At 35.8% G+C, this 23,452-nt stretch overlaps 1 protein-coding gene across 1 annotated transcript in view; it reads right to left on the bottom strand.

Annotated features, from left to right (window-relative positions):
- Positions 1–262: 262 nt before the first annotated feature.
- The window catches only part of TMEM131L (transmembrane 131 like), a 67,058-nt gene continuing 43,868 nt past the window's right edge, over positions 263–23,452 (bottom strand). Inside the window, exons 15-35 of the mRNA XM_029286077.1 lie at positions 22,997–23,066; positions 22,459–22,576; positions 21,167–21,305; positions 20,785–20,894; positions 18,905–18,977; positions 17,423–17,565; positions 16,655–16,797; positions 16,092–16,278; positions 14,356–14,541; positions 13,150–13,296; positions 12,034–12,650; positions 11,242–11,396; positions 10,162–10,286; positions 9,490–9,629; positions 8,881–9,060; positions 7,156–7,234; positions 6,513–6,598; positions 3,742–3,859; positions 3,437–3,510; positions 1,460–1,602; positions 263–666 (exon numbers count right to left, since the gene is read on the bottom strand). Coding sequence (XP_029141910.1) covers positions 388–666; positions 1,460–1,602; positions 3,437–3,510; positions 3,742–3,859; positions 6,513–6,598; positions 7,156–7,234; positions 8,881–9,060; positions 9,490–9,629; positions 10,162–10,286; positions 11,242–11,396; positions 12,034–12,650; positions 13,150–13,296; positions 14,356–14,541; positions 16,092–16,278; positions 16,655–16,797; positions 17,423–17,565; positions 18,905–18,977; positions 20,785–20,894; positions 21,167–21,305; positions 22,459–22,576; positions 22,997–23,066 — 3,312 coding nt within the window. The 3' untranslated portion in view covers positions 263–387. The remainder of the gene's footprint in view (positions 667–1,459; positions 1,603–3,436; positions 3,511–3,741; positions 3,860–6,512; positions 6,599–7,155; positions 7,235–8,880; positions 9,061–9,489; positions 9,630–10,161; positions 10,287–11,241; positions 11,397–12,033; positions 12,651–13,149; positions 13,297–14,355; positions 14,542–16,091; positions 16,279–16,654; positions 16,798–17,422; positions 17,566–18,904; positions 18,978–20,784; positions 20,895–21,166; positions 21,306–22,458; positions 22,577–22,996; positions 23,067–23,452) is intronic.

Below are 23,452 nucleotides of genomic sequence, written 5' to 3' on the forward strand. Positions count from 1 at the left end.
GGAGGCCTTGGCGGCTTGTTCCATCACTAGGCCCCCCATGGCCTTCCCCACCCTGAGGTATATCATGTTTACTTAATGAGCCGTGTGCGTTTTAACGAGGAAGAGAATGATCTCTCTAAAGGAACAAGATTCACTCTACTGGTTTTCGATTTACGAGTGGAATGGGCAGGCTCCATTACACTCGTAACTCGAGGACTACCTGTATTAAAGGTATTTTGTCAGAAAAGAGAAATTCCAAATGCCTTGGTAAAAAAAAAAATTTTATTTTCCATACAAAAGTGCCAAAATAATGACCAACAATGAATTCTAGTTCAACCACCAGTTCATTCTAGTAATCAAAAGAAAAAGCATTTTTTTAGTTCACATTTTAAAAATGACATTCCTTTTTTACACATTTCCACAATAACCCGAGTCCCTAGGAAGAGAGAAATTTGCATTCCGATTAGTTGCTGAAGTCCATATATCTAAGTTCATATAGGCACGGAATGGGTTAAATCTCGGGTAACATTCCTGCTTACATAGAACTGTTTGGCTTTCCACCTGAGCTGAGTGCTGAGTGGCAGCACTGACAGGGCAGCAGTTGTCATAGACATCATTCTGAGGGGCCCAGATGGAACCGAAGAGGCCAGACATGGGTGACAAACTCCTGGTGCTCGAGAGGTAGGACTGAAAGACAAGAGAAGGCATCACTGGGAGTGCAAAAGCTATCTAAAGACCAGGAACAAGCAATTAAATACCACTTGAGAAACTGAAGCAAACAAGCTAAGGTGAAAATAAAATTAAAATGGAAATAAACACTTTATTTTTATGCACATTTTGCTGAAGGGCCAGCCATAACAACGTGTGCATCCCTCACAGCCCCACATTATCCAAGCATGTTCTCCAGCTAAGAGTGGACTTGAACCCTGCGTTTCCCAAACCCTACTCCTATGCCTTAATCGCTGTACCAGAATTATAAATCTATTTTTATATCCAGAAAAAAATTCCAGCATTTTTCCATTATTCATTTCATTATATGCATAATAAAAATATGTATTGAAATATGTACTGAACAATGAAATCTATTGCTCAGAAAATGTGTTATTAAATGTACCAAAATTACAATCAAAACTGAAATTGAAGCCACCTAAATTTTGAAATGTGGATGTTAAATACTTCACTCTTTAAAAAAACAAACCCAAGAATATAGCAATAGCACTTAGACATATTCCACTTCAGAGTGCTTGACAGCCCTCTCTAAGCAATTTACAGAGTCAGCATATTTCCCCCTACAATCTGGGTCCTCATTTTACTGACCTCGGAAGCATGGAAGGCCTTTGAGTCGGTCAGGATCAAACTCCTGACAGTGAGCAGAGTCAGCCTGCAATATTGCGTACTAACCACTGTGCCACCCCAATCCTAAAAAAATATATTTGAACTCTTATTAGAATGCATGAAACAGCCCACTTGTAATACTTACTGTTGGGTTGACATAACTGGTGGGTTCCCATGCTGGAGGAAGGTTAGGTGGGGTGTTCCATGAAGACTGACAGGTGTGATCAATGAAGCCTGAATTTTGAATTTCTTCTGTGCATGGAAAGCCGTTATGGTAATTCATATTTTCTTTATTTTAGGAGATAGAAGGGTTTTCAGTATTAGTCAACTTTATATCAAGGTGTGATTATATATATTGTATGAATAAACATATATAATGCTCCTTATTTACATTAGTTAGCCAAATAATTACTTTATGAATCCTAGATCCTGCTTTTATGTCCAGCTGACAACAGCACCTAATCAACTCTGGCTAATCTTCATAAACCAAAAGGGGTCAGCCCAGATTAGTATTTACATGGGACACTTTCCAAGGCTATTTGAAAAATTTTAAAATTCCCAAAATAACGTGGTGGAAAATTACTTCCTATTGCCACCATGATGATACCTTCATAATCCATCATAAATTGATCTGGACTTAAAAATGGATTTCATTTTTATATCCTATTTTTTGTGTATTTATATAGGAGAGGAGAAGACAATCTATACTAAATAATAATATAGGTTGGGTGAATGAAGAACAACATCCATTTCACAGACATTGAAGGTGCTGTGAGACTGAAACAGGCAAGCTGCCACACCTAAAGACGAAGCGGGCAAGTAAGCAGGGTGGGTAAAAGCCAGGAGTCCAGTCTAAAAGATCCCTTTGGGGCAGGGCTTTTCAACCTTTTCACCCATTGTACCACTTTTAGGATATGGCAACATCCGAGTACCACCAGTCGCCTAGCAAGGTGTCAAAAACTTGATGACCAAAAAAAAAAAAAGGAAAAAAGTGATAAAGTACAGGTAGTCCTCGACTTACAACAGTTTGCTTAGTGACTGTTTGAAGTTACAATGGCACTGAAAAAAGTGCCCCCCAAGCCACAGCCGAGCAAGACACCTGCCTGCCCGCCCGGCAGCGCTCTTCCTCCTGTCCGAGGTTTTCATTGTTGTGAGCATTTCTGTTGAGGATTGGCAACGGGGGTGGGGTGGGGTGGTGTTTGGTTTTTATTCCCCCCATCTGCTGGGTGGTTGCAGCAGGTTTTGGTCACTTCACATGACCCTGGGACACTGTGACCGTCATAAATATGAATCAGTTGCCAAGCATCTGAATGTAAATCACAAGACCCTGGAGATGCTGCAACATTCCAGCTGATTGGTGCTTTTTCTGGGCTCAGCAGAAGCGCCAGGATCAGCGCAGAGCTTCAGCTGGAGCCTGGTGCTGATCCTGGTGCTTCCACTGAGCCCTGACAGCCCCGAAGACGCACCAATCAGCTGGAAAGCGGCACTGATCCTGGCGCTTCCGCTGAGCCCTGACAGCCCTGCAGCTCCAGCCGTCTCTCGCTCAGGCTTGTGCGGTGCTGCCACCGGTTCAGCTCATTCCCCTCCCCTGCTACCCCTTTTCTAGGATGGTCGCGTACCACCTGTCAGGTGCCAATGTACCACAGGTGGTACCCGTACCACTGGTTGAAAAGCCCTGCTTTGGGGAGATAGATAAGAAGGAACTAAGTTGTTAAGGAAACAAAGGAAAAAATGTCACCTCACCCAAACAAAAGAAATTGGGCCTGAGCACATGGGAAGCTCTTCCCCAAAACCCATCAACAGCTACCAGATTTGTAAATTAACAAGGAAAGAGTAGTTGCTGGTCTTGTCAGTCAACAAAGCAAAGCTAACAAGGATTTGGGGAATAAAAAGGCTCCTGGCTGTGAATCGTTTTTGGATCCAGATTTGGCAGTTTCTGTCCATCTGGCTGACATGAGAAAGTGTGAATGAGTGTGTACAAAAAAGTCTATAATCTGGACAGGAGTGCAAAAGACACTACAAAAGCTAGAATAATAACCAAAGGTGTTCAATGGAATTCTGAATGCCTATTTAAGTGCACCTATTTCCATATAAAATACTAATGGTTCGGTAGAAGGCGTACCATATTCATTCACTTCAACCGGACAGTACATGTTAAGCTGGCCATCACAGGGTGGATTCCAATCAACAAAGCTACTGCAAGATAAAAAAAAAGTGTAAGAAAAATTTCAGAAAGACTGAATTAAAACCAATAGCTTGGCTCAAAAGTCACAATAAAAACATATTTCTGATAAAACAGCCTCTCCTAATCTGGATCCCCCCATAGCTTCCATATATGAGAGGACAACTCACAGCTCCCATGCCCAACACAATCTCAGACTGTGAAGACCAGAGTAAAAATATATAATAAATAAATAAAAAACCTGCCCATTATGTAATGAAGGGTTTTCCTGGATCATGCATGATATGTTGTTCTCAAGACTGTAATTCATACTATTTGTCAGGCAGATAGGCTGAGATGACCACAGATCTGCTGGATAGAGACCTAGAAAGGCAAATAAAATTTATAGCATATTATATATTAATACAATATATATATTTTTTAAAAATTCAAGCACCGGCATTAAAATGGTATGCAATGTTTCATCTCCCCCCAGACAAATTAAGTTTTACAAGATACAACATTCTAGCTAGCCACTTAATTGGCTGAGGCTTATACAGTTTTAATATAAAAGTTCAAGTACAATATATTTGAGGGGCATAAGGCTGAAGATTATCCATCATATGAATTTGTTGTAAAAGTTTTGACTATATATTCAGCCAGTATCAAATTCTGCAAATTCAGGAGATATGTGCTGAACAAACGGTACTGATGACTGTTTCTCAAAAGTTCTGGATGGTCATGTGAACGTAATCTGAGTGGTTTAGCAATTGTCTCACACAATTGCAGTGTGTTGTGGTCATAGGACTACAATTTGTCATCCTCCTTGCCAGATTCCCACAGGGAAGGTTACAAGTCACTCCTGCTGCTTTTTTTCCAGAGTGCCACTATGGAGCATCGACACCCCCCCCCCCAGCCTGTGAGGCACCTGGGATTTGCAACTTCCTGCCAGATTCCCCACTGACTTTGCTTGTGAGAAGCTGCAAATCATAGTCATGTGAGGTCTTTGCTTAATGAACCACAATCCTTAATGTCGGCAATGAGGACTGGCAGCATTGCTGTTGCTAAGCAATGCAGTCACATGATATCACACACTTTAGGATTGCATCACTTAACAGAAATTCCAGTTCCAATTGCTCTGCTTAAGTGAGGGCTTCCTACAGACCAAAGCTAAATCCTTAAGAGATTCTGGGAAAGATAAGATATTTGCAGAAAGTGGTATGTTAGTCTCCTTTGTAACCCTGTCCATTTGAGGCCAACAGATTTTAGAGGAGGATGTTGAATTATTATATTCACAGGACTATTCCACTCTTCTCAAATGCACCTTCCAGAAGCAGGAATATTTTAAAATGGGAGTCTGTGGGAAATGGAAGTGGATATTTGGTCTTAGAATGCTGGATGTGCAACTCCTTCTGCTTTAACCATTTTATGCTCCCATTCATCATTCACATTTTATGACTTAGATGACAATTAATTAGACAATAAGATGAGCAAAAAGGCTTAATTTACTTGTTCATTTATTTATATCTGGCATAATTTTGTTACCTAATTTCTGAGATTTTGCTGTCTGTCATTTTCCTAATATCTGCCTGTAAATCCCACCACTACATCTCCATCTATTTACATGGAAGTTAGTATTCTTGATTAACTCAGAAAGGAGGAAATGAACTTTCAAACTTATTTTATCTCTGACAAAACTTCTCATCAGACTTATTTTAGACCTCTTGTGAACAATAAGCTGATCAGCAGTTCTTATTTGTGGGGAAAACATCATTTTAATTTTTTATAGTACTTTTATTAAAAATTGCAATTTACAACAATAAAAACTAATGCAAACTAAAAAACAATAAAAAGTAAAAATGGAAGCAGAAAAGATAAAAATAGAAAAAAACAGGAGAAAAACTAAGAATATAGTAAGGTTAAAAAAAGAGAAATATATAAAGAAGTGACTTCCTCCTTCATCAAACAAGTACAGGCAGTCCTCAAATTATGACCGCAATTGACCCCAAAAATTCTGTTGCTAAACAAAACAGATGTTAAGCGTTTGCCCCATTTTTATGATCTTTCTTGCCACAAGTGTTAAGTGAATCTGGCTTTCCCTTGTAATTGAGGACAACCTATATAAACAATTTTAGTAACTTATCAGCTTAAAAAGTACATTTTAAAAAGTCCTTTAGAAGCAACTTTTCCATTTATTTATTTGACTAGGGTTTTATCTAGACTTTATCTTCTTTTAAATGGATATTGCCTGTAAATTCTATCCCATTTTAACAAAGAGGCATGATGCTGATGTACTCAATGAAGCTTCAGATTTCTGAATCAAGGTTTTCGTAAATAAGAAATTAAAAAAGAACAATTAACAATAACAAATCTTGAGGGCAGATTAACTTTTTTTATTAAAAGTTTTATAAAGATTACAATATTCCCCCCCTCTCACCCCTCACCCCCTCCCACCCCACTTCCCAGAGCTATTCACAGGGTTAACAAATAATAATCATAATCTAAATAACATTAACCAACTATTAAATTACCAAATCTATAAAGCACTTTAACTCCCTTTTTAGATAAATTTAAGTAAATTAAAATTAAACACAATAATGAACAAATAATAATATCATAGTAATAATTAAAAATAACAGAAAAAATAAACTATTATAAAATATTAACAATAATAATACTCTAAAATTTACTCAAAAACCAAATGGAACTTTTTAGTCCCATATTTATTCTAGGGCAGATTAACTTTTAATAGAGGAAAAAAGAAAGAAATACAAAGCAATTTCTAATGTATTTCTGTTAAGTTAGTGAAATTTAAGCAACAGTTCATCCTAAATAAGCTACCTAGTTTCATTTGAGTTACATAAATCTTAGTGAAACAATATTAAAAATAAGTTAATCATTAGTCATATAAAATTAGATATATCAGAAAGAAAGAAAATGAATAATGGAGGATTGCTTGGATGATCTGCCTTATATTACAAACAATAAAAAATATGCATGAAATCGACAGTATCAGATCTTTTTTTAATTAACCAACCTTCATTTTTGTCTTGATCTGTGGTTATATCAGTGAAGCTGGGACACAAATTTTCTGGATACTGTGTGATACTGTTCATTTCTCCACTAAAAATAAAATAAAGATAAATATTTTTATATTTTTAATGATCACATATAACTTTTCCACTGCAAAGAGTATGACTACAGTTACGTTCATAAATGGACATCCACATGTATTTGAGGCATAGTATCTAATGTAATCAAACAGAAGAATGGCTATACAGGTTTTTGATCAAAATATTTGCATGGCAGCATCTAGCTGTTCTTTTGTCTGAGCTCAAAATACAAAGCAGTCAGACGTGGTTAATATTACTAAGAAAATCTATGACTTAGCTACACTGACAAAAAAAACCCTCATCCCACAGGTTATGGCAAACCACTTCTATATGGCTCCCCCAAAACATGGACAGGAGCGGAGAAGGATTAAAAATATATTTATATTGTTAAACCAAAAAAGAGGGCACATTAATATTTTATATGAAATAAACAGTAAAAAACACACTATCAAATGTATAAGTAAGTTTAGAATTAGAACATTTGCTTTTCATTTCTTTGCTAGTTATATTTGAAGCAGTTGGTCTGTGAGTGATCTATAGAAAAGAGGAATTATTAAAAGCCTTTACCTGGTATTGCAGATGTTGTGAGAAAGATTTAAAGTGATGGGGGTATCAGGTGAAAAATCATTACATAAAATATTTTCTCCTGCAAAAAGCAAAATTAAGAATCAGGGACTGGAATAACATATATACAATGCACTAACTTTGGGACTATATGATTTAACAGGCAGTCCCTAACAGGAATTTTAGCATCTTTCTAGATATTTTCTTTCTTTTCTGTAGCAATTTCAAAAAGTCAAAGAAAAGAAAAAGATTGAGGAACAGATATAGCACTCCTATCCAGAACTAGCATCTAAGATTATAATGCCAGTAAAAATTAATTCACAATGTTTAAAATTTGATAGCAACAGCACTTAGATTTATTCTGCTTCACAGCCCTTTACAACCCTAAGCAGTTTACAGAGTCAGCATATTGCCCCTGACAATCTGGATCCTCATTCACCGACCTCAGAAGGATGAAAGGCTGAGTCAACCTTAAACTGGTGAGAATTGAACTGCTGGCAGAATTAGCCTACAATACTGCATTCTAACCACTGTGTCACCACAGCTCTTTTGATAAATAACTATACAAATAAACTTGTCTCCTTGCCTTCACAAATAATACATTTCAAAGTACATTGGCTTTGATTTCATTATTCCTTTAAACTATGCTATTAACAACTCATGAGACTGTTAAAATGCATTCATAGTAATCCCAATACATTTAATAAAGGTTAACAAGAAAAACAAATAGGAACTGTTAATGAAAAGACTCAATTGTTTATACAGGTAGTCCTCACTTAATGATAGTAATTGGGACCACCAAGTGACACAGTTGCAAAGTGCAGCATTGCATGACCATGCCAAGGGCAGTTGCAACTGCCATCATTAAGCAAATTCCCCACAGTCAAGTGCAATGCCATGCGATTGCCTTTTGCTACCCCCTGCTGGCTTCCCCAACTGATTTTGTCAGAAGCCAGCAGTAAAGTTTTCAACTGGATACTGGGACTGTTGTAACTGTGAGTTGCCAAGCATGCGAATCGTGATCACATGATCAGGGGGACATTGTCATAGCTGCAATTCCAAGGACTGGTCATACGTTTCCTCATTCAGTGCTGCTGGAAGTTAGAATGGTTGCTGAATGAGTGGTTATAAGCAGGGATTATCTGTAGTTAAACTTCAAAATGTCAGAAAGATAAAAAGAGCCAGTTTTGGTCTAGCGCAGGGGTAGGCAACCTCGGCTCTTTTATGACTCATGGACTTCAACTCCCAGAATTCCTGAGTCAGCATAGCAACCTGGGCTAGCAACCAGGAACTGTGAGTTCTAATCCTGCCTTAAGCATGAAAGTCAGCCCAATTCACCTTACAGGATTGTTGTTGTGGGACAAATAGGAGGAAGAGGCTTGAGTTATTTATAAAAATAATAAAGGTGGGATAAATTCTTTAGAAGCGATATTCAAATATTTGACTGAAGATATGCTAATGGTTCATTGGAAATTTGGTTTAAACACAATCCCTTTAAAATGAACTGATTTGTGTATTATCCCCTAAAATAGATATGCTTATTTTAAATACTTTAATAGCAGCGATTAAGATATTTTTGTTATTTTCAGTTAAGATTATTTTCCAGAAAGCAATTATTAAGATGGGGGTGGGCGGTGGGGACTTCAGAGTTTAATGTAAAGACAGTGAGTTGCAATGACATTTCCCAAAGCAGAAAAGAGAAAGAACACGTGTCCGGAGCCCACATACTTGAAGGAAGGAAATGTCTGCTAGGAATCTTCTTATCTCCATCTGAACTGCTGGTGCTGCTCCAGCTTCCCCAGCTGCCGCGACTGGCCCGTACACTTCCAGAAGAACTTCCACAATCTGAACTTGAATCTGAACAAAACCTTTCCAAGCACTTCTTCTTAGGCCACTGGTAGAAACCTTCTTCAGGAAGCAGTTAACAAAACCAAACTTTAACACTTGTCCCATTGCATTCTTGCCAATAACCAAACATGAGATTACCAGCATATCAGACTTTCTCTTCTATTCCATCTTTTGTTAGATAGAAAAATTAAACAACTTTAACAAATGGCAGAATAAGAGAGAGCTCATTTCTAAACTATGACTATCCGTGAAGTTTAGAAATGTTCAAAGTTTTATGTATGATTGTAAGTATGGGGTTTTTTGTCACTGGTTCCCATTCTCCTAATCAAGTGGTCAAATATAAAAACTAGGATGTTCTCCTTATTATAGTATCAAATCAAATCAATTTATTTCTTGGATTTGATTTGAGGACCAAAATCACAAAAAAGGATTTCTAATAAAAAAAACTGGTTCCTATTGTTTGTCTTCCATTTATATTTGACTACCTACCTGCTTCTCTGTGTGCAGATTTATCGTCTCCTTTGCAAGTTTCCCTGTTGCTTTGAGCACACCAATTTCTTATATTAATAGTAGTTCTAAGTTCATGTCTTTCACTGCACACATGCTTCAGCTCAGTCTGCTCAGGAACGCTGTAAAAATATCCCCCAAACAAGAAGAAAAGTCTTATTTTCCCCCCACTTTGATCAGTAAATGAACAATGCAACAATTCGTATTAAGATTAGATGCTTGGGTTTTAAATCGCACTTGAATAGCAATTGAAACACCTAGGTTACATGTTAACAAGAGAATGAGTGAAATGAATAATTATAAAATAATAGATGGAACCAGACTCTCCATTTCTTACACAGAATTACTATTTCTATTTGACAAAGGTTTCTGATCCAGGTTTCTTCATTTTCTCTTTCCTTAGAGTTCTTTTAGCATTTATTCTAAAATATTGCAGAAACCCCTTGACACAGCAGCAGAAATAGTGATGGAAGAGGAAGGAACGGGGGGGGGGGGAGTCCTTCCTTCTGTAGACAGAAACATTCAGAATAAAAATATACTCAAAGAAGCTAGAGTAGAAGCACTCTCTGAACATATCCAATAAAATTTAAGTGATCGAAACAGTGCTGATCTTCTCATTTAAAAATGTGAATATGTAAAGGTAGTGATACATACCGTGAAGATATGTTTATATGCTTCTTCTTATTTTTTCTATTTGTCCTATGTCTATTCCAGCTAGTATTGGGCAACTGTCCATCTTTTTTCTCTTGAGATCCATTTTTTGGGTGAACTTCTTCCTGCTGAAAGACACAACTACTTTTTTAAAATATATATGTGCTAGAACCATATTTAATATAACTAACTGTTGAAAGACTACCATTTTATGATACTGAATATATTAACGTAAATCTTTTTTCTATTTCTTCTCTGATACTTTTATTCTTTCTTGAGTCAGAAAGGGCTGGAATGGGAGGAAGAATAGGTAATACGATTTTGACAGACAAAAACTAGATCAGCATAGCTATAAGCAGACCTATTATAAATGCTCCCTCTGGCTTTCTTTCTTTTTTCTTTTCCCTCTCTCCCTCACTCCCTCCCTCCCTCCCTCCCTCCCTCACTCACTCATTCACTGTTATTTGCTGTTCCACTGAGGTTTAAGGTTTCCTGAAAAGTTATTTCATCTTTCTATTATATAGTTGCAGCCAGGGTTAATCAAAGAGAAAATTAAAGGTAAGTTTCATCGATGCATATTTTTGTTCTGGTGTTAAGATCACAACATGGCAAATCTAAAGTGAATCAAACAGTATAAGCAATCTCATGTAGGTTATACAGCATCTAATGTGATCTAAGAGACCATGCACAGCCTTGAAACAATTATTTTTAATTAAATCATTTAAACTTTCTAATTTGTAAAAATGGAGCTCATTAACCCACTTCAACCAATCTTCATATTTTGAAAGTGTTTATTCTTTTTAACAATTGTTTATATTGATTGCTTGTACTTTATTGCTAGTAATTCCAATTACTGTAACACACACACAGTGCTCAGGGCATACTGATAAACAATTGTTTAAAAGTGTGAAACAAGAAAAGAAATATGACTACTATAGAAAGTTGATCTCTTTGAAACCACTGGGCTTTTATTAGCTTTAACAAAACTTTGCTCAAACTGGATCATATTTAACCCTACCTCCAATCTATCATATTGTTTTTTTTAAAAAACAATATTGCAACAAGAAGATATAAAATACAAACCTCAGCAGAAATCAATTCCCGTTTTCCAGAATACAGTAATTCATCTTTAAGTCCTTTATTCTCTGTCTTCTCTGTGGAAAGCTGTTCGTTAGCCTGTTTTTGCAACGTCTCACAGTTTCCTGTTTCATTCCTGAGAGGCACTTGCTGACTATTTCCTTAAGCAATAAAGAGACATGTACTTTGTAATAACCATTAATAAACCATGAAAAATTATGGACCTGTATTACTTGAAATTTATAGTAAAAGTTAGTGTCATGTTAGATTGGATTTAAAAATTCTCAATTTCTTAACTAAAATACTTTCATAAGATATTTTAAACAGACTTTAAATTTATCTGACTAGATAAATAAAAAGTATCTGACTAGATAAATAAAATTTGAGTTTTGCTAACATTGGCAAAACCCTTTTCTTTCTGGAAATTAAAATAAAGGTGAAAAAAACCATGCTTGAATTTCAATCACCTTAAAATTTACTCTGAAGGAATTTCCTCATTTACAATTCATCTTAATCTTAGTAAATATGCCTAAAATTGTACCCTTTGTGTCATATCTGTATATCTTCTATAACTGTTAATGCTGAAAATCCAATTAAAAGCCATTTCTTAAAAAAGCATTAAAATGCTTGGATTGCAATATAATGTTATAATTGCTAAAATATTTGACATAGTACAGCTTCTATGGTCATAATTCTAGCATTATTTTCAAAATGCTACAAAAACCTATTTTCTGGCATGCATATTTCTCTGTTGAATTTATTCAGAATGACACCTTTTTTGATTAAAAATAAAATTACCGCCATTTTTCCTTGAACTCTCTTGAAATTCTGATTGTTGCTGAGGTGAAGATCTTGGAAGGCGACTTTCAGACAATTTCTTTGATGACTTTGAAGGACATAATTCGGGTTCTTTGAGGTCAGCTAAATTTTCTGAAGACTTAAGATTCGTTTCCTTAGGAAACATATTTGTTTGAAGGCCCTCCTTCAAATTGCAATCTGAAGAAATATTTTTCATAAGTGATGCACTTTTTAATGCACTTTCGTCTTTATCTACAAAGTTCCCTGGATGTGTTAGGTTCTTTTGCATGTTTATGTTTACGCTGTTTGCATATTTCAAGCTCAGCCAGTTTTCATTAACAGTACAGATGTCTTCCTTTGGTGCTGAAATAGGATTTTCCATTGACTGGTTCGGCTTATCATCTGTGGTCAGAATGTTGCTGCTAGTTGATGTGCTTGATTTTTGTTTACCATAGTATACAGAACATTTATGTTTCTTCTGAGAATGACTGTATGTTGCTGGACTTCTCTTGGCAGCGTTCTGGCTACGGCTGGTCGCAGTGCCCACCAAAAGGGAGCCTTTTCCTTTTCCTTTATCAGAAGAACTATAAGTCTCAGTAAACGCTCTGCAGCTACTCCTGATTTTAAAATAAAGTTATACAACTTACTATAAAAAAGATTGCATGGTTTCTAGACAATTGCCAAAAACAAAGCAGTAAAAAAGCTGTAAACATGGAACCAAGCATGAAACTTTGAAATCAAGCTGATACTTCTGAAAGGATTATTGTATTTTCTATGTCTTTCAGTTTTATATTTCCTGGCTCCCTTAATATATGTCATAATCAGAATATTATTTTTTTTATTTTATTTATTTATTAAACTTATACTATGTCTATCTCTCCTAGTTTTTTGTCCCTCTTCCACTGGAGAAATACAATATGCAAATATACATATGCTCGGATATGCAAATATGCAAATCTATATTATGCATGTCCACAAATTTTAAACAGTAACTTGTCTTCTCAGTATAAAACAGCAGTCATCCCAACTAAGATGTTAGAAATACCAGCTACCGCTAATGTATAATTTTTAAATAAAATTTCTAGGAATTTTATATAGAAAGGGAAAATGCATTACTTGTAAGTTTCAGAACTGATGATGTCCACAGAATTGTTGTTTTGCAGTGCAGAATTGTGGTTTGACCGCTGTCTTGACTTCATGAATTCTGTTAGAATGTACTGTGCTTGCTGGAAAGCTATCAAGATCACACCAAATAAGGACAAACTGTAAATGCAAACACATGCACAGAAACAGTAATGAGAAATGTGCAAAATTTAAAGCTCATTTAGTCTCAATTTGATAAAATACGTTTGAAGGGACCAAGAAGTTATAGTCAAAGGCTGACTACTGTTATACAAGTCGCCATATCCTAAACTTTGTTTTGTAAGGGGTTCAATATGTAAAACTGCATGGCATGCATTCTATCAACACTATTTTAAAGTTATGCATGATTCTGATAGATTCCAGAATTTACTGAGCCTAGTACAGTGATGGCAAACCTTTTAGAGACCGAGTGCCCAAACTGCAACCCAAAACCCACTTATCCATCGTCGGGTGCCGGGTGGGTGTGGCCCATTGGGTGGGTGTGGTCCATTGGGTGGGCGTGGCTGCGGTGGTAACTGCAGACTGGGTGGGACTAAAAAGTTCAATCAATCAATTCCAACTTCGCAAGATCTTTTTTTCCCCTGCGAGAAGTTGAAATTGACTGACTGATTGAACCTTTTTTTTTTTTTTTTTGCACACGGCGGTGAAGGCCTAAAGCGAAAAGGTTTTATAAAACACAACTGAAGGCCTAGGACTGGGGCAAAGGCGCGTGTGCCCAGAGAGAGGGCTCTGAGTGCCGCCTCTGGCACCCGTGCCATAGGTTCGCCACCACGGGCCTAGTATGATGCAAAACCCACTGAAGATGGTATCTGGGACGTATGATTCTTCTCCACCAGAATAAGTTCACTGTCAGACTAGCAGTACCTTCATATATTTTAGTTTCTGTTTAACTGCTAAGGTTATCCTCTTCCTGGGTTTGTATGTTCTTCAGTGCCTGACTGGATACCAAGCAATTGCATTAAGATCAACTACCCATATGAGTAATTGTAAGAGTTTTGTATTCATCAATATTAATAGCAAAAAAGTCCTCTTTTATAATGAAAATTTAAAAACCTACTAGAGGAAAAGTTTAGTGACAGTTGATTAAAACATGCACATCTGTTAAAGTTATTTAATAATTATTCCTTTATTGTTACAGAGTTTATTTCTGTAAGCATTCTGAGATTCTTAATGATTTACCTTACAAAGAGTACTGTGAGCCTCCAGAATGACTCTTCCCAACTGGGTCCTGGTACCACATCTGCACATATGGGTAAAAGATGGTGAGGGAGGGTGACATTGAGCGTAAAGTGAAATTCGATGCCAGCAGCAGTAACCAGAGTCAGCTCACGAATAACCCAAGATGATGTAAAATCTGGAGTAAAACTGCACCAAAAAAAGAAACCAAGACAATGAAGTTAGAGCCTTTTTAAATAGTTGTTTTATAGTTGCTTTTGCTGGGAATAAGATCAATACGGGTAGTCCTCAAATCCCAACCGTTCATTCAGTGACCATTCAAAGTTATGGTAGCACTGAACAAATGGTGCTTACATCTAGTTCTCTAATACAGAGGTCCCCAACCTTTTGGGCACCAGGGACTGGTTACGTGGAGAGAGGTTTTTCTGCAGACCGGAGGGGACATGGCTTTGTGTGCTACCTGCATCCTGTGGATGGGACTTTCCTTGTTTGTGCAGACCGGTTGCTAGCATGCTGTGGCCCACTACTGGTCCATGGACTGGGGGTTGGGGACCCCTGCTCTAAGATACAGTGCTCATGAGTTCAAAATGCAGATGCTTGGTAGACCATCTGCACTTATGATTCAACTCCCTTCACCTGCCTGTCTTTTCCATCCCTGCAGCCTTATTCTTCTATGGGGTGCTCCACCACCCAGCTGACATTCACTATTCTTCTTGCTCCCACTGCTGAAAAGGTATGCAAGGTTTTCTTGCCAAGATCATACATGGCAATTTCCTTGTGAGGACTGGGAAGAAGGTCTCATGTGGTCAGCAGTTGCCTCACGGAGGACCAGGCTGGGTACACTTTGTCAGCGGTAGGGGCAAGAAGATGGCGAAGGTCAGTTTTTCTTTTGTGGAAGCATACTTTCATGAAGGTACTCCTCTTTCTTTCCCTCCCTCCCTCTCCCCCCCCCTCTCTCTCTCTCTCACACACACACACATTTAAACTGTCAAAGCAAGAATATACAGTATTTGCATGCCTGAAAGTCCTTTTAAGTGTTTCGTTAATCAGACACATGACATCAACTATGAATAAACTGTTCTGTTGAGACCTTCTGAAGCTACATATCCACATGATGGCCTCATTAACTACTCTAGGCAGGAGTAGTACCAAAGCATCATCCACATAGACATGTACCAAAGAAAGTAAAAAAGTGATAAATGCCTGGATAACAGGATTTTACCAGAAATATGTTCTATTTTTAGCAGAAAGTTGAACAGTAAAAAGGTGTAATCATTTCAACACAAAATGAGAAAATGCTTTGAATGCATAATCTTGTTCTAATATATTTGTCGCAGTCTCTTTAAACTTCTCTCCTATCTAATATCAGTAACTGTGAAATGCAAAGCAGTTCAGGAAGGAATAGTGTAACAAGAAATGCCTTTGCCAAAAGATTGCATTAAGAAGGCTAAAACACTCACTGCTCTGAATTATGGTAATTATGACCAAAATTAACCATAAATAATGATTTAAGCAGCCAGCAAAGCAAACTATGTCTTAAAAGATTAATCTCAACATCTGAGATAACATTGCAGGTTACAGAATATGTTACTGAAGTAAACTTTTGTTAAAATCTTTACTAGAAAGAATTTGGGAATTATAGTATTTTCTATGAAAATATTTTAGGGAATGAAGGTTCTACTCATTTAAAGACAATTGTAAGAAACAATAAGTTTATCGATAAAAGAACAAATGCTTACACAATGCTAATGTCACGTGAAGAATTTGGTGGCAAAAAAACCTCCCTGCAGTCAAGTACTTCGAACCCATATCCTTGGCATCTGTACCCATTAATTTTCATAGACATTACAGTAATAGGAAGATGACCAATGTTCTCAACTTTAAAGTTCTTTGTGATAGACAGAATATGCTTGCCATCTTTCAGTTCTGAAAATCATAAAATTGATATATTGTTATTTTTCTAGCAGTCAATCTATAATGTTAACAAATCTTCCCATAATGTTGCTATGATACATTCATTTATATGCAAGGCAAGAGGTGGGAATAACAATGATATGCAATGCCCCTTCAACATTTTGCCTGTATTAATGCAAAAAATTTTCTGTACTACATTATATATTATCCATCCATTTATGGCACATATTTACAATCATAGTAACAACAAGAATCAGAGATGTGTGAATAAACATACATGCATGTTATGAACCTAAGTCTCTACACACCTTTCTTCTAACCATACATATCTGCACACTTGAAACTAATCCCATTCAATCCCTTACCAACAGACAAGTTTCGCACTCACGTCGTCTGCAGTCCATAAGGGTTGACTCTGGCACCTTAAATCGAAGAGATCCTCCAGCCCCAGGTAACCTTCCCCCTACTTTCAATAATTCTCTTGCTCCAGTGCCTTCAACATAAACCATATCCAGGATTGTCAAATTATTCCTGCAATAAATCAAAACAAACTTGGTAACTAATTTAAGAAAAAAATACTAGCACCATCACAAATCACCCAACACCATATAATATGTGCAATATATCTCAAAACAAAAATTAGAAACATAGTGGTAATTCCTTTTCCTAATGTATTATTAATGAATTAACTTATCCTAAAGACCTCATGGATAGGAACATCTTGAATTGACACTGACTTTCATGATGGAAAAAAGGATTTTCAATAATGAAAAGCTAAGAACGTTATATTTGTGTGAACAAAACTGACTACTGGAGGCATAGAACATATAAAATATTCAAGGACATATAGATACATTATACATACAAACTATAGAGTTAACATCAGGGGTCCCCAACCCACAGTCCATGTCCCGGACCTCAAGCCCTGGATCCAGTCCTCTGCCTGTTGGGAACCGCGCCACACAAGCGACAGGCAAGCGCATGTGAAACCATCCCCTCTCCCCCTCCCCCACCACTGCTGCCGCTCCATGGAGACAGAAAGGTTGGGGACCACTGGTTTACATCATATCATATATTTCAATGTGAAGTGTTTTAAAACATCTGCAATGAACTTTTTAGCTTTACCCTCTTTGAAGAAAGTAAAAAGTAGACCTACCTGACTAATATAAGGGAAGTTACTCTCCTGTAGTCAAGAGGTGTAAAGACAACTCCAACTCTCTTCATTTCTAGAGGTTGCAATTTCAAATGAAGCAACTCTGAACTAGATCTGATATAATCATGGCCTTCCTGTGGTTCACCCTGCCAAACAAAATACAAATAAGAATATATTATTTATGTTTGTATATTTTTAAAATAAAGATTAATAAGATCAACAAAATATTCTGATGCCCTTTTTTGTTTGTAAGAAAATAATTCTTTTTCAAATTGTTTACTAAGAAATGAATGTTACTGAGTGGAAAACTCAGTGTGTTACTTTTAGCAACAAATCAAGAAACAAGTTTGCCACTCGGACTTGTAATTATGAAATGGATGACTATATAAATTGATATAATACATAAATAAATTTATTGTTAAAGATCTTTTTTTTTACTCTACACTATTACTTTCTGCATAAACAAAAGCTTAGGCAACACACAGGATAACAATCTTAAACTGAAATATCAGAACTACAGAACATGTGTACCAAAATTAATAGACTGGATACAGATTAAAGTTGGTGAAATCAATGAACAAATTAAGCATGATGGTTACATTTCTAATAAAATTAACTAATTTTGAACCATTTTATCATAGAATCCATCCCACACACTCAAATAAAAATTATGCAGTCTTTCTACACTCTTTTCTTTTTTCTAGAGATACTGTGTATCACTCTCAAATCATTCGAAATTTCTCGCTACCAGAGACAAAATGACTTTCACTTCTACATATAATAGGACCACCATACTTCAGATGTAAAAATCTATACCATCAAATATCTAGTTTACTGTATCTTTTTGCTATCATCCAGTACCTAAGATATATTACCTTATATATGGTAATATATAAAAACTGACTAGACTAGCAAATGAATCTTTCTTCGAGGTTTTCTCTCTTTTTGTACTAGAAGCAATCTTCTATAACACTTAAAAATAAGGCAGTGTTTCTACAAAACTTCTTTTTCCTAACTCCTGTCATTTACCTGTGGTAATCATTTTATTCAGTGGTAGAGCTAGTTTTTCTTCCAATTTTTAATCCCAATTGATTAGAGTTTGTATTCTAACTAAACTTCACTCTTTTAAATGTATACTCTCTAATAACAGGGTTTATCTTTCTGCGACTTACCCTGTATTATTTAATTGTTCCACAAAATGAAAAATATGCAACAGTGACAATGAAAGGTTTTTTTTAAATGAATAAATATTGCACATCATGTGAAAGCTAATTTTATATTTCATAGCAAATATTGCACATCATGTGAAAGCTAATTTTATATTTCATAGCAAATAATAACTCTGAATAGTTGAGTGCCTTTTGTGTATATAAATAACACATTCTGGGAACAGTAAGTTGCTGGAGAATGTATTTAATGTAGATTTATTTTTAAGTTCCCTAATGTTGAATGTATTACATCACTTTAACACAAGGCATAACTTACCCTGTAAGTATACTCTTCTATCAATCTGAATTCAGTGGTTGTATAATTAATAGATTGTATATTTGCACCAAACCTGTATCAAAATGCATTAAAATAGTTATACCCCAAACACAGAAAACGTCACAGAAATAACTAAAACAGTCAGTTATTTTAAGTTTCTATTTAATTCAAATGTTTTGTTTTGAAAGAAAAGTATTAAATACTTTTATGTAATTAAATACATAAATCATGTACTAACCACAAATTCTTAATTGTTTTGAAATATCGCTTTTGTCATTGTACTGTAAGAAAGGATATTTTACAGTTCAAAAGTATATTATAAATTTTATTGCCAGAAGACATAATGTAGCCACCATTAAGAATTTTGAGAGAATTAGACCAATTTTCCTACACAATAGCTAGAGGAGATTGCTACTTTTGTCTAAGTGAAAAGAGCAGTGTCATGTCATCCTCATGCATACACAAAAGGGACAAAGCTTCGTTGCAATGACACTTCTGTTGTTTTACTTCTCCACACCCCCACTTTTACAGCCTATTGCTGCAAATCATGAGAACCAATTTGGTCTAGTGGTTAAGGCACTAGGCTAGAAAGTGAGAGAGAGTGAGTTCTAGTCTTGCCTGAGTCATAAAAGCCAGCTAGATGACACTTGGTCAGCCCAAGTCAGCTCACAGGTTTGTTGTTGTGGGTAAGGAAGGTGTGTTGTATATGTTTGCTGCCTTATAAAATAATACAGGAGGAAAGAAAGAAAGAAAGAAAGAAAGAAAGAAAGAAAGAAAGAAAGAAAGAAAGAAAGAAAGAGAGAGAGAGAGAGAGAGAGAGAGAGGGGGGGAGAAAGAGAGGGAGAAAGAAAGAAGAAAAGAAAGAAAGAAAGAAAGAAAGAAAGAAAGAAAGAAAGAAAGAAAGAAAGAAAGAAAAAGAAAAGGATCATATCTACTATCATTTATTCTCAACCTCTGCATGTTCCATAGAAGGAAAATCAACTGGAATTGGGAACTCTATGCAACTGAGACCACTAAGAGCACAGAAGTCCTAATGCATGCATACCGTGTTTCCCTGAAAGACCTACTCCAAAAATAACCCCTAGCTTGATTTTTGGGGGTGGGTCTAATATAAGCCCTACCCCAAAAATAAGCCCTAGTTTTGGGGCGAGGCACAAACCTAAAAATCAAGCTAGGGTGGGGGTATGGAGCTGCCCTACGTGCCCTTTACCCACTTACCTTGTAGCCAGGCCTCTCCTCACTGGTGCACTTCTTCTGTGGTGTCCCTGGGCCTGCATTTGCAGTCGGAGACCTTTCCGGAAGGCCACTGCAGCCAAGAACCAAGCTATAGATTCAGTCCATAGCTCAATTCTACAAGGCCTCTGCAGTCGAGAATCGAACTATGGATTGAATCCATAGCTCGGTTCTCAGCTGCAGTGGCCTTCCGGAAAGGCCTTTGTCTGCAAAATGCAGACCGAGCTCCATTCTCAGCTGCAGAATGAAGCTGCTCCTTTGGCCGCAGAAAAAGTGGGCCAGCTGGGCGGGGCTGTTGGTGCCGGAGGTAAGAGGAACACACACACACACACACACACACAATAAGATCTGGTGCCTCTTTTGGAGGCAAAAAAAATATTTTTCGGGGAAACATGGTTGCTATGCATACTGTCTCTCCTTTCTCTATAACTTTCACACATAACATTTTTTGATAAACTTAATAAACTTACAGTTTATTTATTTATAATCTATTGTTCTATTCCAGAATGATCTCAAATGGTATAAATATAATAGATTTATACATTCCTCACACTACACACATTCAGTACCATAGACATAGATGGAATTCTTTGTATGTGTTCATTTGAGATAATAAAATAAAAGTCATAATCTTTAATAGCTATTACCATTTGTTGAGTAGACTCAGTGGAGCTTGAGGATCAGGATAGAAGGACAGAGGCAGGAGTTGCAATGTAACTGGGAAATATGAAGGGTTTCTTAGCGTAAAATATTTTACCTAAATAATTAAAGAATTCAAGTTATTAATATACAATTTTGAGGCATATTTTGGCATGTTATAAATTTTATTTTTTATCAGATATTTACAATTATACATAACAAATTTCTTTCCACTAATTTCAATGGACGTGCAAAATGATAAGCTAAATTATTGGCTTCAGCCTGGTTCTACAATTTTCCAACACATCAGCTGATGTCAAAATTCTTTTAGATTGATGCAATACCTACAAAATTAGAATTTTTTTCACAAACATAATAATATAATCTCACCATACTGTTCTTTGGTGCAGCTGCACTGAAGTTCAGTGTAAGACCAACCTCTGACACCAAATGGGGAAAAGATAATGCAGATGATTCTTCTTCAGGATTTTTTTGATAAGCAGCTTGAATAATTTCCCTAAGATTTCTTCTGTTGAGATAACATATGTAAAACAATGGTCAATAATTTTAATGTTTTGATATAAATATCAATTATATATATTTTGGTTGGGAATATTTGTGAAATTATTTACAATAGTCCAACTGTGACATGACTATGGCCTGAATGACTGAGCTCAGGGATTCCTGATCCAGGAAAGGCTGCAACTGGTGCACAACGTGAAGTTGTGCAGAAGTTTTCCTAGCTGCGATTGCCACCTCCTCTTTTTTTAAAAAAAACAAAACACTATCATTGGAGATACACATTTTTAAACAAAATAGGTTTGAAACTTTTTAATATTTCACTATACCAAATGGTGCTGAAAATATTAACTAATGTAATTTATTAATTAAATATATTAACCAAAATATTAACTAAATAAAATAAGCTTGGTCGGCTGGGGAATTCTGGGAGTTGAAGTCCACACATGTTACAGTTGCCAAGCTTGAGAAACATTGAACTACTTTATTAGCCTTTTTTCTCCATCCAGTATACACTTCATTTTTCCTTTTAATGATTATCCAATCCTTCTTTGGCATCAGAAACTGGTGTTTAATCCTATTCATCAGAGCCAGATGCAAGGAGGGCTAATCTCTGCCATTACCTGCAAGGTTTCATTTTTAAATGTTTATATCTGCCTTTGCCATATAGTAAATAGTATAAGATATGTTGGCTGAGTTCCCCTCATGAGAGGAGCTGAAGAAAACCAACATGGTGCTAAATGTCCAATACAAAGCAATGTGCTTCTTTTACTCCACTGCTTATAGTATTTTTAAGACTAATTTTGATAGTGGCTGAACAAATAAGATGACAATGGGATGAGAGATAAAGAATATGGCCAATTGGACACCTGTTTCCAGACTGTCTTGCAAGCCCTTCCTCCCAAGTCTAGGGTCTGATTAAGTCAGAAAAAAAAGTAAGTTGCACTCTATACCTGACATTTTACCCATAATTCATCTTAATTTGAGTTATGATTATTTTTGGCACTTACAGAAATTTAATTATAAACCACAACTCTAGCTGCAGACAAAATTGCTAAAAGAATATATATATATATATATATATATATATATATGTATGTATGTATGTATGTATGTATGTATGTATGTATGTATGTATGTATGTATGTATTTATTATGCAAACCTGCAAATTTCACTCTGTTTAATTTTTTGCCATTTTTCATGGAGTTCATATGCAAGATCAGAATCCACATTCCATGTCGAGCTGTCAAGAGAAAGACTTCTTTCCCAAAGAAGATTTGCTAAAATGAAAATAATACTCAGTTATACTGTTATACAATGTTTATTTTTATTAATACTTCTCTGACCATCATCTCATTTTAGGAAAGTACCAAAGAATCTATACTTTTTAAAAAATTAAACAACAAATTTTATCTAATACATGTGATATATACAAAGAAACTCCCCTTGTTATTATTTCTCTTTCTTATGCTGGAGCATCTGACTTATCTTTCCTCCGATGCACTGCCTTGCCCTATTTTCTTATTCTTGTAAAAAAAAACACCCCAAAATCTAAACCTCTGTACTACAAAATATTAAGCAGCGAGGACAGAATATTGCTAAGATCTATAAAGAATAAATAGTGTTGCAAAGAAATGAATGCTAGTTGTTATATATTTATTTGATATAACAGATTAAAACATTATTTTTTCTACATTTACCTTTGTCTGACATTCTTAAGGAACAGTACATATCATGATGTGCTATGACTTCAAAATGAGTCTCCCCTTGCTGAAAGATAATTGAAAAACGGGTTAATCAACATTATCTTGCAAAAATAAGTTTCTAAATGTAAGCCGGCTTGCACTATGATTCATTCTTATGTTTTATGTGTTTTGAGAATTTTTAAAATACACATAGAACACAAATTAAATGACATAATTTTAAAATGTGTGTTTGTTTGTTTTTTTTAAAAAAATTAGAAAAAAGCATAGCAATTGTAAACTCCTATGACCAAAAGCTTTTAATTTCTGTCACGGTAATACAAAGTGGTCCAGAAAATCTTGGGTCTTACTTAATCCAGATTCAGGAAAAACTGCTTCAATTCTATTTATTTATCTTTTAAATACAATTTATATGACTGCCCAACTCAAACATTATGACTACAGATGGCAATA

This window comes from Protobothrops mucrosquamatus, unplaced genomic scaffold (assembly GCF_001527695.2).
Source record: "Protobothrops mucrosquamatus isolate PMUCROS unplaced genomic scaffold, P.Mucros_1.0 scaffold_201, whole genome shotgun sequence".
Classification (NCBI taxonomy): Eukaryota; Metazoa; Chordata; class Lepidosauria; order Squamata; family Viperidae; genus Protobothrops; species Protobothrops mucrosquamatus.